At 43.1% G+C, this 12,738-nt stretch overlaps 4 protein-coding genes across 4 annotated transcripts; 2 read left to right on the top strand and 2 right to left on the bottom strand.

Annotated features, from left to right (window-relative positions):
- Positions 1 to 159: 159 nt before the first annotated feature.
- On the bottom strand, positions 160 to 2,807 carry EAE98_001746 (uncharacterized protein; the record flags this gene model as incomplete). The annotated part of the gene is made up of 7 exons (XM_038949365.1): positions 160 to 485; positions 532 to 681; positions 737 to 794; positions 844 to 1,545; positions 1,593 to 2,154; positions 2,217 to 2,541; positions 2,591 to 2,807. 7 exons carry the CDS (start codon positions 2,805 to 2,807, stop codon positions 160 to 162), a joined length of 2,340 nt encoding a protein of 779 aa, XP_038814350.1.
- A 433-nt stretch (positions 2,808 to 3,240) lies between these two features.
- On the bottom strand, positions 3,241 to 4,999 carry EAE98_001747 (uncharacterized protein; the record flags this gene model as incomplete). Its single annotated transcript, XM_038949366.1, has 5 exons — positions 3,241 to 3,330; positions 3,383 to 4,202; positions 4,253 to 4,446; positions 4,498 to 4,941; positions 4,997 to 4,999. 5 exons carry the CDS (start codon positions 4,997 to 4,999, stop codon positions 3,241 to 3,243), a joined length of 1,551 nt encoding a protein of 516 aa, XP_038814351.1.
- Positions 5,000 to 5,603: 604 nt separating this feature from the next.
- EAE98_001748 (uncharacterized protein) lies at positions 5,604 to 8,538 on the top strand (the record flags this gene model as incomplete). The annotated part of the gene is made up of 4 exons (XM_038949367.1): positions 5,604 to 6,767; positions 6,824 to 7,460; positions 7,557 to 8,459; positions 8,516 to 8,538. 4 exons carry the CDS (start codon positions 5,604 to 5,606, stop codon positions 8,536 to 8,538), a joined length of 2,727 nt encoding a protein of 908 aa, XP_038814352.1.
- Positions 8,539 to 10,063: 1,525 nt separating this feature from the next.
- On the top strand, positions 10,064 to 12,727 carry EAE98_001749 (uncharacterized protein). Its single transcript, XM_038949368.1, has 7 exons — positions 10,064 to 10,999; positions 11,087 to 11,130; positions 11,194 to 11,219; positions 11,278 to 11,368; positions 11,424 to 11,675; positions 11,723 to 12,014; positions 12,066 to 12,727. The coding sequence occupies exons 1-7, from the start codon at positions 10,986 to 10,988 to the stop codon at positions 12,568 to 12,570; spliced, it is 1,224 nt and encodes a 407-aa protein (XP_038814353.1). The 5' UTR covers positions 10,064 to 10,985; the 3' UTR covers positions 12,571 to 12,727.
- Positions 12,728 to 12,738: the final 11 nt, after the last annotated feature.

A 12,738-nucleotide genomic window follows, 5' to 3' on the forward strand; every position in this document is an offset into this window, starting at 1 on the left:
CTACCTAGGTGTTGTTGCTTGAATTTAATTCGTGCAATATTTGTGTGTTATCGGATTCCCTGTCGAATTCTGCATACTCGATGCAATTTGCAGAAGCGATGGAAAACTTCTCTATTGTTAATATCTGTTGCTGTATAGTAATACTCTACTTACTCAAATTCATGACATTGGAACATCCTCATCGATATTTCCCTCAGAGGGAGCCCCAGTCCATTTGAAAACCTTGTAATGAAGTCTATCTTTGGCCAAAATCACTAATCTCTTCCTTTCGTCGTTGTTCTTGGAGCCAATTTGTGGTCGGATCATTATATATTCTGGGATAAATGACTCATCGACTGCAAATTCACTTTGCAGAAACCTGTCGATTACCTCTTCGTTGCTGAAAACAATTGCTTTAGAGCGACTTGCAGAGATTCTATGAGGTTGATATTTCATGTGGCCTTCGCCTCCAATACTGTAGAATATACCGAGAAGATTGCACTTCCCTACAACCATGTTAGTACCGAAAGATAAAGATTGATCAAGCCTTACCGTCGGCCTCCCATAGCACGAGTATGGTCCTATCGTCCAAAAATTTAAGATCCTTGATCTGCCCATTGCCAAGCTGCATGATAGAAGAACTTGTGCTGCGCACAGTGCTGATACCATTCTCGATGAGAAGCTCAACCTGAACGACTTGGACTACTTTCCAGTCAACCGGCACCCAGGCAAATATATGAGTAGTGTATTGACTGACCTTGATTCAAGAAGTCTTTTGGCACAAAGGCGACATAGCCATGGCATGTGTTACGATCCTACAATGAATCAGTGATGAGCTGCACAAATAATAGTAACAATACTAACAATTATTTTCATCTTCATCTCGACAGGCACATCTTTGTGAGCCATGCCTAGTTCGCTCGCCTTACCGAAAAGGACATTACTCTTTTCGGCATCTGCAATTTGAGTAAAGACACTGGTCGCCTGAGTCCTCAAATACTTGCAAAGAAAATCCACCTGTGGCAGAGTTTTTCTGTATTTGAGACCCTGCTCTTGCTTTTCTAACTGTCTTGTGAGCAGATCAAACATTTGAGCGCCTTTCCCTACATGCGCACTTTCTTCCTCGTAGTCTTCAGGTTTAACCTCGCCTATGAAAGCTGCTAGAGGGCTATTGGTCATCACTGTTTGAATGTACAGTAATACTTTACCGTGATCAATTAAAGCCTCTTTATCACCATCATCATTTTGTGAAGACTCATCAGATGCGAGCCTATCTATCTCGTGACGAAGCCAAGCAGAAAATGAAGTAAAAAGGTCAAGCTCATCTACTACTTGAAGTAAAATTTTGGCAGAAACAAGATGCAGAGACGCGATCGTATCCATAATCGAAGTTATTTGAGCACTGGAAAAGCCCAGTGAAGAATCCGAGCCTTGAAATTTGGCAATCCCATTCAATCGGCTGAGAATGACAGAACAACGATCGAGGGCTGGAAGCATGTTCTCATGAACTAAACGCCGGAGGTTTTCAAGACCTGATACCACGGCCTTGTCCCATCTTTTATGACCCTAAAAATTTAGTACATCTCTACAAAGATTTGAAAAAGCAAACTTACTCTTTCTGTCAATTCGTCCACAAGCCATTCCCGCACAACTGGAAAGGTATGGCCAGTTGCGACTGAATGATAAAGTGCCTGTACAATATCTCGATTCTCTTGTTCAGCAAGAGTTTCATTAACGTTTCGGAGGAACCTGCTGGGTAATTCTTGGGTTGACTTCCATTCTGCAAGCATAAGACATTGTATTTGATTGATGTATCTAAGAAGATTCTCTAAAGCTGTTGATCGCGATGCAAGGATGGAGAGATATTCGCTAGAAGCCGACAAGAAACGAAGATCCATTGGGACGAAATAGATCCTTTCTTCAGATTCGGTGGTTTTCATGAGCAATGCATGAGTCGAATATGATTTATGGGATGCATGTGAAATAAGATATGCCGGACGTCTCTGAACTATGACTGGTGATTTGAAAGATCCTACAACAAATGAGTCGTAGATGCTCAGATGGATGTTGCCTTCCTTCGTTCCAACCACCATGACATCGGCCATGTCATTATCTTCAGGATCGAAGGGTCGGAAAAGTGCATCTAAAGAAGACCTGGAGCTAAAAACTTCATCTCTGGCGTAAAGTGATAAGTCAGAGTTCCCGAAACAGAAAATCATAATAAAAGACACACTTACGAGGTTCCTCCTGCAGGGAGTACACTTAGCTTCGGCAGGCTAGGTTCAATGTCAAGGAGGGCAAGATCTTTCGGCAAGTTCAAGACGGCCTTCTCTGTTGACAGTTCCTTCTCATCCTCAAATATTTTCTTTAATGTATCTGGGACAAGCTTTGATGCTTTACTCTCAACTCTTCTACCAATTGTATTTGTACTCCAACCCATGCACGTGACCCCAGAGAACTCCTGATCATCTGAAGTTGTAGAGAAATGGTGAACCACCTTGGTACTTTCTGCCCCTATGAGGCGTACAGATCCATCACTCCAGGCGATTGCTAGTAATTGGCCTGCAAAGCTATCAGTACGACGTTATCGACGACTGGGGACGTTCGGTACCATTTGGTTTCCAGTTAATTTTTTCAACACGAAGAGTGTTGACTTTTTGTGCAGCCCCATAAACTCTCTGTCCATTCAAACGGTAGATCAAAACTTGCTGGTCTGTGCTACCCAATGCTATCAGGTCCATCGACGGACAATACACGAGCAGTTTAGGATTCACCGTTTGATGCAAAGTTTTCTCTCCGAGTAGCTCGAGACGCTTGACCTCCACCATCTTGTCCGCTGGAATAAAATTGCATCTAAGACAGAAGGATTTTATCGATAAGGTGGCTGTTTTCACATTGCCCAGTAGCTGGTTGATAGTTTTACAAAAACTACATACGCGTTATGTAAATATCCACATTGTTGTACGATAGTGAGTACGTAAGCGAGAGTTACAAAACGCTCGTTCTTTCCTTTTCATAATCAAAATACCTCAGCAGATACCCTTACCTGCGTCGTGCTGAGCTGAAGTTTCAATTTAACATGTACATTGTGTTTCATCGTGCAATACTGCAGTGTGATCATGCAAGACATTCCGGAAAATATTATAAAATATCAATAAGTTTTATATTCTACGGCTAGTAAAACAATAAAGATCATGGATTGCCATCCATCCTACGCCATGCACTTCAATCAGATCCCATTCGTTTTCTGCACCCATTTTTTTACTCAACCAGATAAGAATCAGCGACCGACTTGATATCCTTTGAGAAATCTACGGCCTCGTTCAGTTCTAGTAATGTGACATCGGTGACCTGCATAAATGTTAGTATTCGACTGCCATTGAAGAGGTCGGGTATAACTTACATCGACATCAATAAAAGGCTTTGTTTTGGCAAATTTAATTTGCATTGGGAAAAAATCATTCTCATCCGCACCCTGAACTTCGAATTCAAAAGAGCCAGCTCCATTAGAGGAATCCACAGATCCAATCGTCCATTCAAGGCTATCCCCAGAGACTTCATACGTTGCGTCGAAGCTAGATACTGCGGGCTCGCTCGAGGCGTATGGAATAGTAACGGTAACATCCTGAAGAGGATCCTCTCCTGTAAGCTCATATTCTACAGTAATGTTGAGAGGATCGCCTTGTCCACCACCAACAACCCAAACAGTGAATTGAATTGGTAAGGCACTGGTGTCATCTATCTTTGGTTGAGCTCTCCATCTTAGGACACCAACCGAATTATTGACAGGGAAGCCCTTTGAAACATTGCTCATTTGGATGGTTTTAGATCCATTGAACGCTCCCTTATCAACATTTGGATGTGTGCGGAATTGCACTCCATGACTCTGGTTGGCAACGATATCTAATTTGACCTTGGTAAGTGTAGGGTCTGAGATCCTCAAGTTCAAATCACCCTTAACCTCCAAGGAATTGAGTGATCCATCTCGAGATAATTTGGCATTGATCGACTCCGAGATAGTAACGTGGATAGCATCACGGTCCATTGCGGAGGGAGTGTGAGGGGGTTGTTCGGCAGCAGCTGATGTAGGATGATTTGGAATAAGCGGCGATGAAACAGTTTCTTCTACTTCAGCACCCATATCTCCACGAACTCTTTCAAACATGTCTGTAGTCTTTGACTTCTTTCCCAATTGCATTCCTTTGCCTTTCGGTGCGCTAGCCCTGTGAATTGTCAGTGTCAATGATCTAGCAGAGACGATAAAATAGCTTACTTGAAAGTTTTATTTTTGGCAGCTTCATATGAATCATAGGTTTCCGTGTTTGCGGATTGCGTAGGTGGTGTGTATGTGGGATACTGTGGCCTACTTGGTATAGCACTTCTACCACTCCTTGAAACCTCCTTGCGCTGCATTTCCAATTGCTTTGCTTTGCGCTTGCGCTCTTCGGTAGCCTCGAGTTCTTTATTCTGGGATATCAGTTAGCTGATTGTCTGAGAATACACATGCACATAACCTACTCTTGAGATGATTTCTTGTATCCTTTCTTCATGACTCTCCATCTCCAAGAATGTCTTGATTTGACTAATTGTGAGGTTTTCCCTATATCCAAGTGTGACGATCTCGTCAAATGCACTAAGCAATTCGTATGCATTCTTTAAAATCTCCCTCTCATCTAAGGTTTTGCATGTGCTAGTGACCACCTGTGCGAATAGGTGCAAGGAATCGATGTCTTGTAAGATGTTGGATTGCTTGTTCGTAATGAGGACCATGTATAATTCGTCCAGTGGCTGGTACACAAATCGCACATTATCTTGCTCCACCGTCGTATGTTGAGTTCCGGAATCAGCCAACTTTGGAAAGGATGCTAGAAGAGCTTCAATTCTAGACCTTTGCATTTCGCGAAATTGCCTGGAGAGGACAGCTTTTCCCCCCCGGGTGCAAATCGAAGCTGCTAAGACAACCTGGGGACTTGTTAGCGAAACAGAAAACAGCGAAATATTAAATAGAGTGGCGCACCATTTTGAGTAAATGTCGAGTGACTACACCTTTCTCAATGCTGTCAGTGAGTTTCAATGTAGACAGTTCAGATCGTATTGCAATGTGTATATCGGACAGTGAACCAAACAATGTTCCGACATGGATCCACACGTGATAGCTAAGCTAAAATAAACGCTAATTTAGCGTTAAGCCGTATGAAGCTCCAAAAGCGCGCTACCACACTTTCATCTTCCACAAGGGTTACCAAATTATCCAGAACGACATCAACTCACTGAACAGTCAACACTCGACGACAAGTAAAAAAATTTGTTAAATCTAAAATAATCAGTTTGTCATTTGGTGGTATTTCAAATTCTTGATTCTTTGCTCATTTGTCCGACATTCCTTTGTCCTACCCGTCCCCACTGCATGTTAAAACCCTTTCACATTTACTGTTACACGCGAAACCAAGAAATCAACCCTATCTTATGCCTGACAGCATTTTTCAAAAATCAACCTTACGCCTCTTATCAATAATCCCCTTTTACTCTTTTCGACTTGAAATCAAATTCGGTATTTCCACCGAAAGCTGTGAAGCAACGAACTCATGAGTGTGTCGAGTCTTGCACACCCAACATTTCATACAATGGTAGATGACAGCATGGAGATAGCTTCCGAGCATGGTCACAATACAGCCGAGGAAGATATCGATATCGATATCGATCTCACTACTGGCAATGTTGACGAAGATGATATTCTAGATGATATCGATGCAGATGCAGACTTCGATACCAATATTACCGATGTACCTGCACATGTCGAGACAGACGATCTGATGGTCGACGATGACGGTGATGATGCATCATACCATATGGAGGATGCAGACTTACTGGAGGAGGAAGCCGATGATCACGTCATGGAACAGGAACCTGCTGTTTTGTCGTTTGCAACCGATGAACCTTCCGACACTTCTTTTACTGAGCTACACGCCACAGAGTCGAATTTCGTGGGTACTGGCGTTTCCGATCAATTTTGGGACGAGCCACAAGAACAAAATGAAGTTATGAATGCGCAAGACATAGAAGTAAATATACATGGCTCAGAAACCGTAGTCGACAATAGTGCCGATAGTACACAAAATTCAGACTCCAAGGACTCCAAGGAGTTTGCACCTGTTTCGTTTCCTCATCCGCCCACTGATGAAGACCCACAATCCAATAGCCCACCAAACTCCAACTACGATGGCACTACTCAAGAAGAGCTTGAAAGCAATGTTAATGAGCCACCAAACCCCAACCACGATGACACTACTCAAGAAGAGCTTGAAACCAATGTTAATGAGCCAACAAATTCCATCGAGGCAACTGATTCAAATATATATGCGGAGGATGGAGAGCAACTTGGATCGAGTACTGCATCTACTGAAAGTGCCCCAATCGATCTCAATTCACATACCGAAGGACAAGAGCAAGAGCCAGAGCCAGAACAAGAGCATCCAGATCTGAACACGGTCTCTGCGGAAAGTGACTTGATCGACACAAATAACTCTACACTCGAGTCTACGAAAGATTCGGAGTATCAATATCATGCTCGTGGAATAGTAGTCAAATACAATAACCGAAGTTATCCATTGATTAGGAAGTCTTCCACAGATCACCCTAACGATTTTTTCTTCGAAGATTCCTCTGTAGTTGAGAAAACGTTAAATGAGTTTTGCTCCGAGATTCGTAAAGTCCTCGCAGAGGAGAACTTGCCCCAAGATGACAAGATAAGCCTGGTTATCGAGGAGCTTCAGTTAGTGATTGAAGAGGTGAGCCTTGAAGATATTCCACCCCCGTTCTTGATTTTTGCTAACTTTCTCTGTAGACGCAACTCCCAAGCTATCCTCCCGACTTGAGCTTATGCCAAATCATTCGCCTATATGAACAACTAGTCAACAATGACGGCACTGGAGAAATCCCCCCTTTGAATCTGAGACTCGTTATCCAGCCTACTGGTCCTGATAGATTTCTAGCGCTCTCAAAAGGGGCCGCTGAGGGCAAGGGACTACTTGAATTTGTGACTTGGGACGCCGAAAGCGAAGATGATCCGACCGAGTTCGGAGATCAGACGGAACATTATGACAGCGAATCCTCCCCCGACGAGTACAACACCGAGCTCGAGGATGGAGACGAGTCTAAAAAAACCATTGATACACATAACGAGAACTATGACCCCGGTTTCAATCATGACCAACCAAATCAAAACGTAAATTCTACCATTTCGGCCAGTGCTGAAATTCCTCAAGTGGAGCAGGGGGATAAGCAAGGAGAGGTTGGAAATCAAGAGTCAGTATCTACAACGGATCGCAAATCGCCCGAAACTTCGGAACAGGCCAACAACGAGACTGAAGAAGATGGAGACTTTATCGATTATGAAGATGAAGAGGACGCCGAGAAGCCATCGGGCGATGGAGCTCTGAAGTCCGAGTTGCCCGACGCCAATGAAAGTAGGCCACACAACGGTAGATACACCGATTTCAACTTGCTATGCGTTTTCCCTGATATCTGTTTTTGTTTCACTTGTAATAATCTTGATCTAACTGAACGTCAATTGGTAGAAGAAGAATATCCTCGAAAGCTACTAGTCTCCAACAAAAAAGAGAATGATTCTGATGAATTAGACGACCAACTTGGCGACGAAACGACCCATACTGATGAAGTTGCACAACCTAAGGAAACTTTTGACGACGTAGGAAGCGACATTGACTACGAAGAAGAGAACGCCGATAATAAGTTCGACGGCGAGGAAGAAGACGGAGCAGCACCAAATGACATTGAAAATGCAGAAGATGAGATCGACTTGAACGCCACCAATGACGAGGATCGTGAGTATGCCTCATACGAGGATAATAACGAAAACGAACAACACGAAGATGACAAAGGCCTTGAGTTAGCAGATAATAGACCAGAAGTACCTTGCGATGTTAATGAAATCGAGCAGAATGGAGACAGCGAAGGTTTAGATCTTGCGGATCATACTCTGGAAATAAATAACGTGGAAATTAGTTATGACGACGATGTTGGAGATGGACAGCAGCAGAATTTTGAGGGAGACGAGTTTGATTTAGGTGTTGACGACGAAGAAACCGCGTTCCTCCAAAACTACCAATTGGACGATGACGACACTTTCAATGATAACGAACTCCTAAATATGTCTGTGGGCGAGGTTATCTCCAATACCAATGCTACCTTCGATGACACAGCAGCCGAGACAGACAGCGCTACGTTGAGCAATGCTTCGATCGCCGAACCCCAGGCAACGAAGCTTGATCTCGACAATCGACAAGACCAAGAAGACGAGATCGATTACGATGAAGATGAAAATGAAGAGAATCCCCCATCTCTAGTAGTTGCTCCTCAGCCTCCAACTCCAAAGTCAAATGATTCACCCATTTCGACCTCAGGGAAGAGACCCAGAGCTGATGCAGACTTCGAAGATGGCGATGAATCGAACATCAATGGTGAGTACTTTTTGAATTTTTTCAACCGGTTTAGGAATTGTGCTGATATTAAATAGAAGCTAAGCGAATCCGCTCATGATTTCAACATGCTATTGCCATTATCATTTGGTTCATGCGGCATTTCTACTTGACTTGTCTAGTGTTTACCATTCTGATTATGTTCGCTTCCTCAACGTCTTCGAAGTTTTTCTATCAACTCTGTTTGACAGCTGACAGATACAATATTCAACAACAATTTGATGATTCGGGACAGCCTCGATACGTGAACCGATCGCAAAGAGAATTACTTCAACCGACAATTTCATTAGGTAGGTCTTTTTAGGTATGATGATGTTAACCCCTTCTAATATTTCTCCATCCCCTTAATCCCCCCCCTATTCATGTGATGCTATTCAAATTCGCTCTCAAACTTCTAGCAACCGGTTCTATTGCATACGAAATGCAATTTAGTGGCCGTGGCGGGATTTATAGGAGGCCAAAATTTGGGGAATACATGCAAGGAATTTTCTATGGAGTTGGGGGTTTACAAGATATGTATATGCGCGATACCCCTCGATACAAGACGGTTTGGATTTCGTTGGTATGCAACTTTATGGAAAGCATATGGATGGAAAACGACTGTGTACTTTGGAGTGGTTGCTGTTTGCTTTGTGGGGGGTCTCGAAATTTGGCTATCTAGGTAGTTCGTAGGTGGTAAAAATCTCTGTCGCCAAATAAAAGCACATTCATTATATTATCTAAGATTCAAAATCTCATGAATTGACCTGAACCTACAAATTTGAATGTTTCTATTGTCGGAACTTGGCTCGGACATTGAAATGGAATCCGTTATTCGAAATTAGCTCGGACTTTCAATTCAATCTTTGAATTGAATTCAGACATTGAGAATTGTAAGCATTCCAATCTTCAAACTTGATTGGAACATTGAAACTTTGACATCTGGGTACGTATCTACATACCTAGAACAGTACAACTCGTAATGACAGATCCTTCCTGTGCAACTCCAATGACTGTTAATCCCAAGAAGCCAGTCAATCCATAAGTTTGTACATGATCATGGACAAATCTAGCCACTTAATAATAATACACCTCATGCTGGATCCTGGGTCCTGGGTGAGCATTCCGTGCTGGAAGAATTTGATGGCACAGCCTCATAGACCCATTGCGTGCGCGTCAAAGATCCCTACCATACGACTTTTAAGTTTTAGCACATGCGTGCGAATCGTTCCTTTCACACCAACCAACACGAAGACAATCAAGTGAGCTGCAAGTTACGAGTACAAGAGCTTTTATACTGACCTCAGATCTACATGGACCGATGGGGTACTGGTAAGTGGTATATCTGTTACGATGCACTTTAATATAGCACGACGGGTAGGGAAGAAAAGGGGCATAAGGTTATAGTATAGCATAATAGAAGGCATGGTAGAGCATACGTAGAGTAGAGTAGATATATTGATATGTATGATATCTGATGATTTCCGTTACAAGACTTTGTGATCAAGCTCTACCTCTACCTCTTCCTCTACCTTTACCTTTACCTTTACCTTTACCTGCCTACTGGCAAACCTCGCATGGTACTTCTTACGAACGTCTTTACTCGACCTTAATTTTGTTTGACTGGAGTACTCCGTGTACTAAATTTAGAGGAACTATACCTGAACTATACCTGAACTATACCTGGTAGAGTAGCAGCCAGCCAGACCTACCTACCAACTACCTAGCTTGTCCACGGGTGAGCCAGCCCAGCCAAACACAGTTGGCCCAAACAGAGAAATAGGTCAAAGTTCCATGAACCACCTGCATTCAACCACTCAACCATTCAATTCAATCACTCGAAGCAAATGAAAGAAAAGACCTTGACTTTGGTAGTTTCATCTCTTGATTTTTCAACTCCCTGCCGCTTGCTTGTACTTGTACTTGTACTTGTACAGTAAAAGTACACATAGTGCCACCCAATTCGCGAATTTCCGCCCCTTGAAACTTTCTACCTCAAACCTCACTCCCAGCTTCAAGCTTCAAAATTCAAACCTCAATCCTCGACCTCCATATTTCGAACATCCGGAATTTTATAAAAAGTCATCCCACATTGCCAAGAACTTTGTGACTTCAATTATCCAGCATTTCGAAATAATCCTTCGAGCCGCTCATTGGATTTCATTCATTCATTCATCCATCCAATAAATCACCATCAAATTAATAAAAAAACATCATTCATTATTTGTTGCCTCGGTCGACAGGCATTCGAACTACAGAATTATCACTAAAGCTAGGGGTGAAACTATCTCATGACACTCCACGTCGACTTGCGATCATCACACTCAACAATTTTGCGAAGAACGCTCTACGGCGATAATTAGACTCCAAGAAGTCCCACGATTTATTTGCGCCGATTTATACACTTGCGCTACCCTCACTTTGATATCCTTGCGAGGTTTTTCATGAGCGTGAGCTCAAAGGCTCAACAAATCAAATAAACACCTTGCAATACCGCTAGGAGGGAAATCTTAACTCTGCGCAGTCGAGATGTTGGAAGACAAGTACGTCAATGGCATCCGGAACCCGATCAATCGCGCATGGAGTTTTGCTGGGCGTTTCCAACAGGCAAAGGCTGACTGGTGATAAAGATACATAGGGCTGGCTTTAGCCGTCACCTCAACTATGGCGATAGGTATGGATATACAGATTATGGCGAAGTAGAAAAAATGAGACTAACATTGCGTTTCCCTGACAGGCACAAGTTTCGTCATAACTAAAAAGGTATGAATATTCACATTTCAAATATTGATTTGTAATCATTTACTGACGATTACCTTAGGGGCTCATGGATGCCGAAGAAAGACACGGTTTCGAAGGAGATGGATTCACATACTTGAGGAGTCCGATATGGTGGGGTGGCATAATAGCATGTACGGATCAACTTGCATACCACGCGGGGAAAATTAGCTAATGGGATATGAACAGTAATTGTCGGAGAAATAGCAAATTTTGCAGCATATGCGTTCGCCCCAGCAATTCTGGTCACACCTCTTGGAGCGCTCAGCGTTTTGATCGGAGCGGTTCTAGGGTCGTACTTTTTGGATGAGAAACTTGGTACATTGGGGAAATTGGGCTGCGCGACGTGCTTGATAGGATCGGTCATTATTGTCCTTCACGCGCCCCCGGACAAGGAGATCAAGAGAATTGATGAGATTCTTCACTATGCTATCCAACCAGGTATGCTAAAAGGCTCCCTCGCTTCTGAAGCATGCTAATATCGGCAGGATTCCTTTTCTTTTGTCTTTTCGTTGCAGTTTTTGCAGTCGTTATGATATATAAAGTCGCCCCTAAGTATGGCAAGAAGAATCCTCTAGTTTACTTGTCGATTTGTTCAACTGTCGGCGGTGTTTCAGTCATGTCAGTAAAGGCATTTGGTATTGCAGTAAAATTGACATTGGGTGGTGAAAATCAATTCATCTATCCCTCAACCTACGTCTTCATTATCGTAACTGTAGTCTGTATCTTGACACAGATGAACTACTTCAATAAGGCATTGAGCCAGTTTCCTACTTCTATGTAAGTCATGTCCAATTTTGAGCTCGTTTTTTGATCCTGACGTCTACCCAGCGTAAACCCACTTTACTACGTTACTTTCACGACTGCAACACTTACCGCCTCATTCATCTTGTACGGCGGTTTCAACACTTCTGATGCGGTCAACACAATTTCACTCCTATGCGGATTCCTTGTCATTTTTACAGGGGTTTACTTACTCAACGTCTCGAGAACTGACCCTGAAGGAAACAAGATGGTATCCGGTACAGACGGTATAGCAACCGACCCCCTTTCCGGCCTATCGACGAGACGAAGTATGCAGGCCCGCCGAAGCAACGATCCGCACAGGATGAGCATGGGAAGCAACGGATATGGCCGAGGAGACAGAGAGGGGCTGATCCATGCATATGATGAAGAAGAGAACGCAGGGTTCGGTCTTGCGGACCTAGCAGACGATAGCGACGACGATTCGCTACCTCCACGAGCTATGAATGGGAAAATCAACGGGCATAGCAGTAAAAAGAGTTTCAGCGAGCCATTAGAGCAGGAGAGGCCGAGTAGATCATCCAATCGGTGACCTCTCCAATAGAAATATCAGTTTATTTGATGTGATGACACACGTTTCGAAACTATTGCGGAAAAGTTCGGGCTGTATATTTCATATGCTAAGGGTAAGGGTTGGAATTTATTCGTGAGGGTCGTGCGTGTTTTTCTTTCTTGTTTCATTAGAATATTATTTTGGTGG

This window comes from Botrytis deweyae (genome assembly GCF_014898535.1).
Source record: "Botrytis deweyae strain B1 chromosome Unknown BDEW_003, whole genome shotgun sequence".
NCBI lineage: Eukaryota > Fungi > Ascomycota > Leotiomycetes > Helotiales > Sclerotiniaceae > Botrytis > Botrytis deweyae.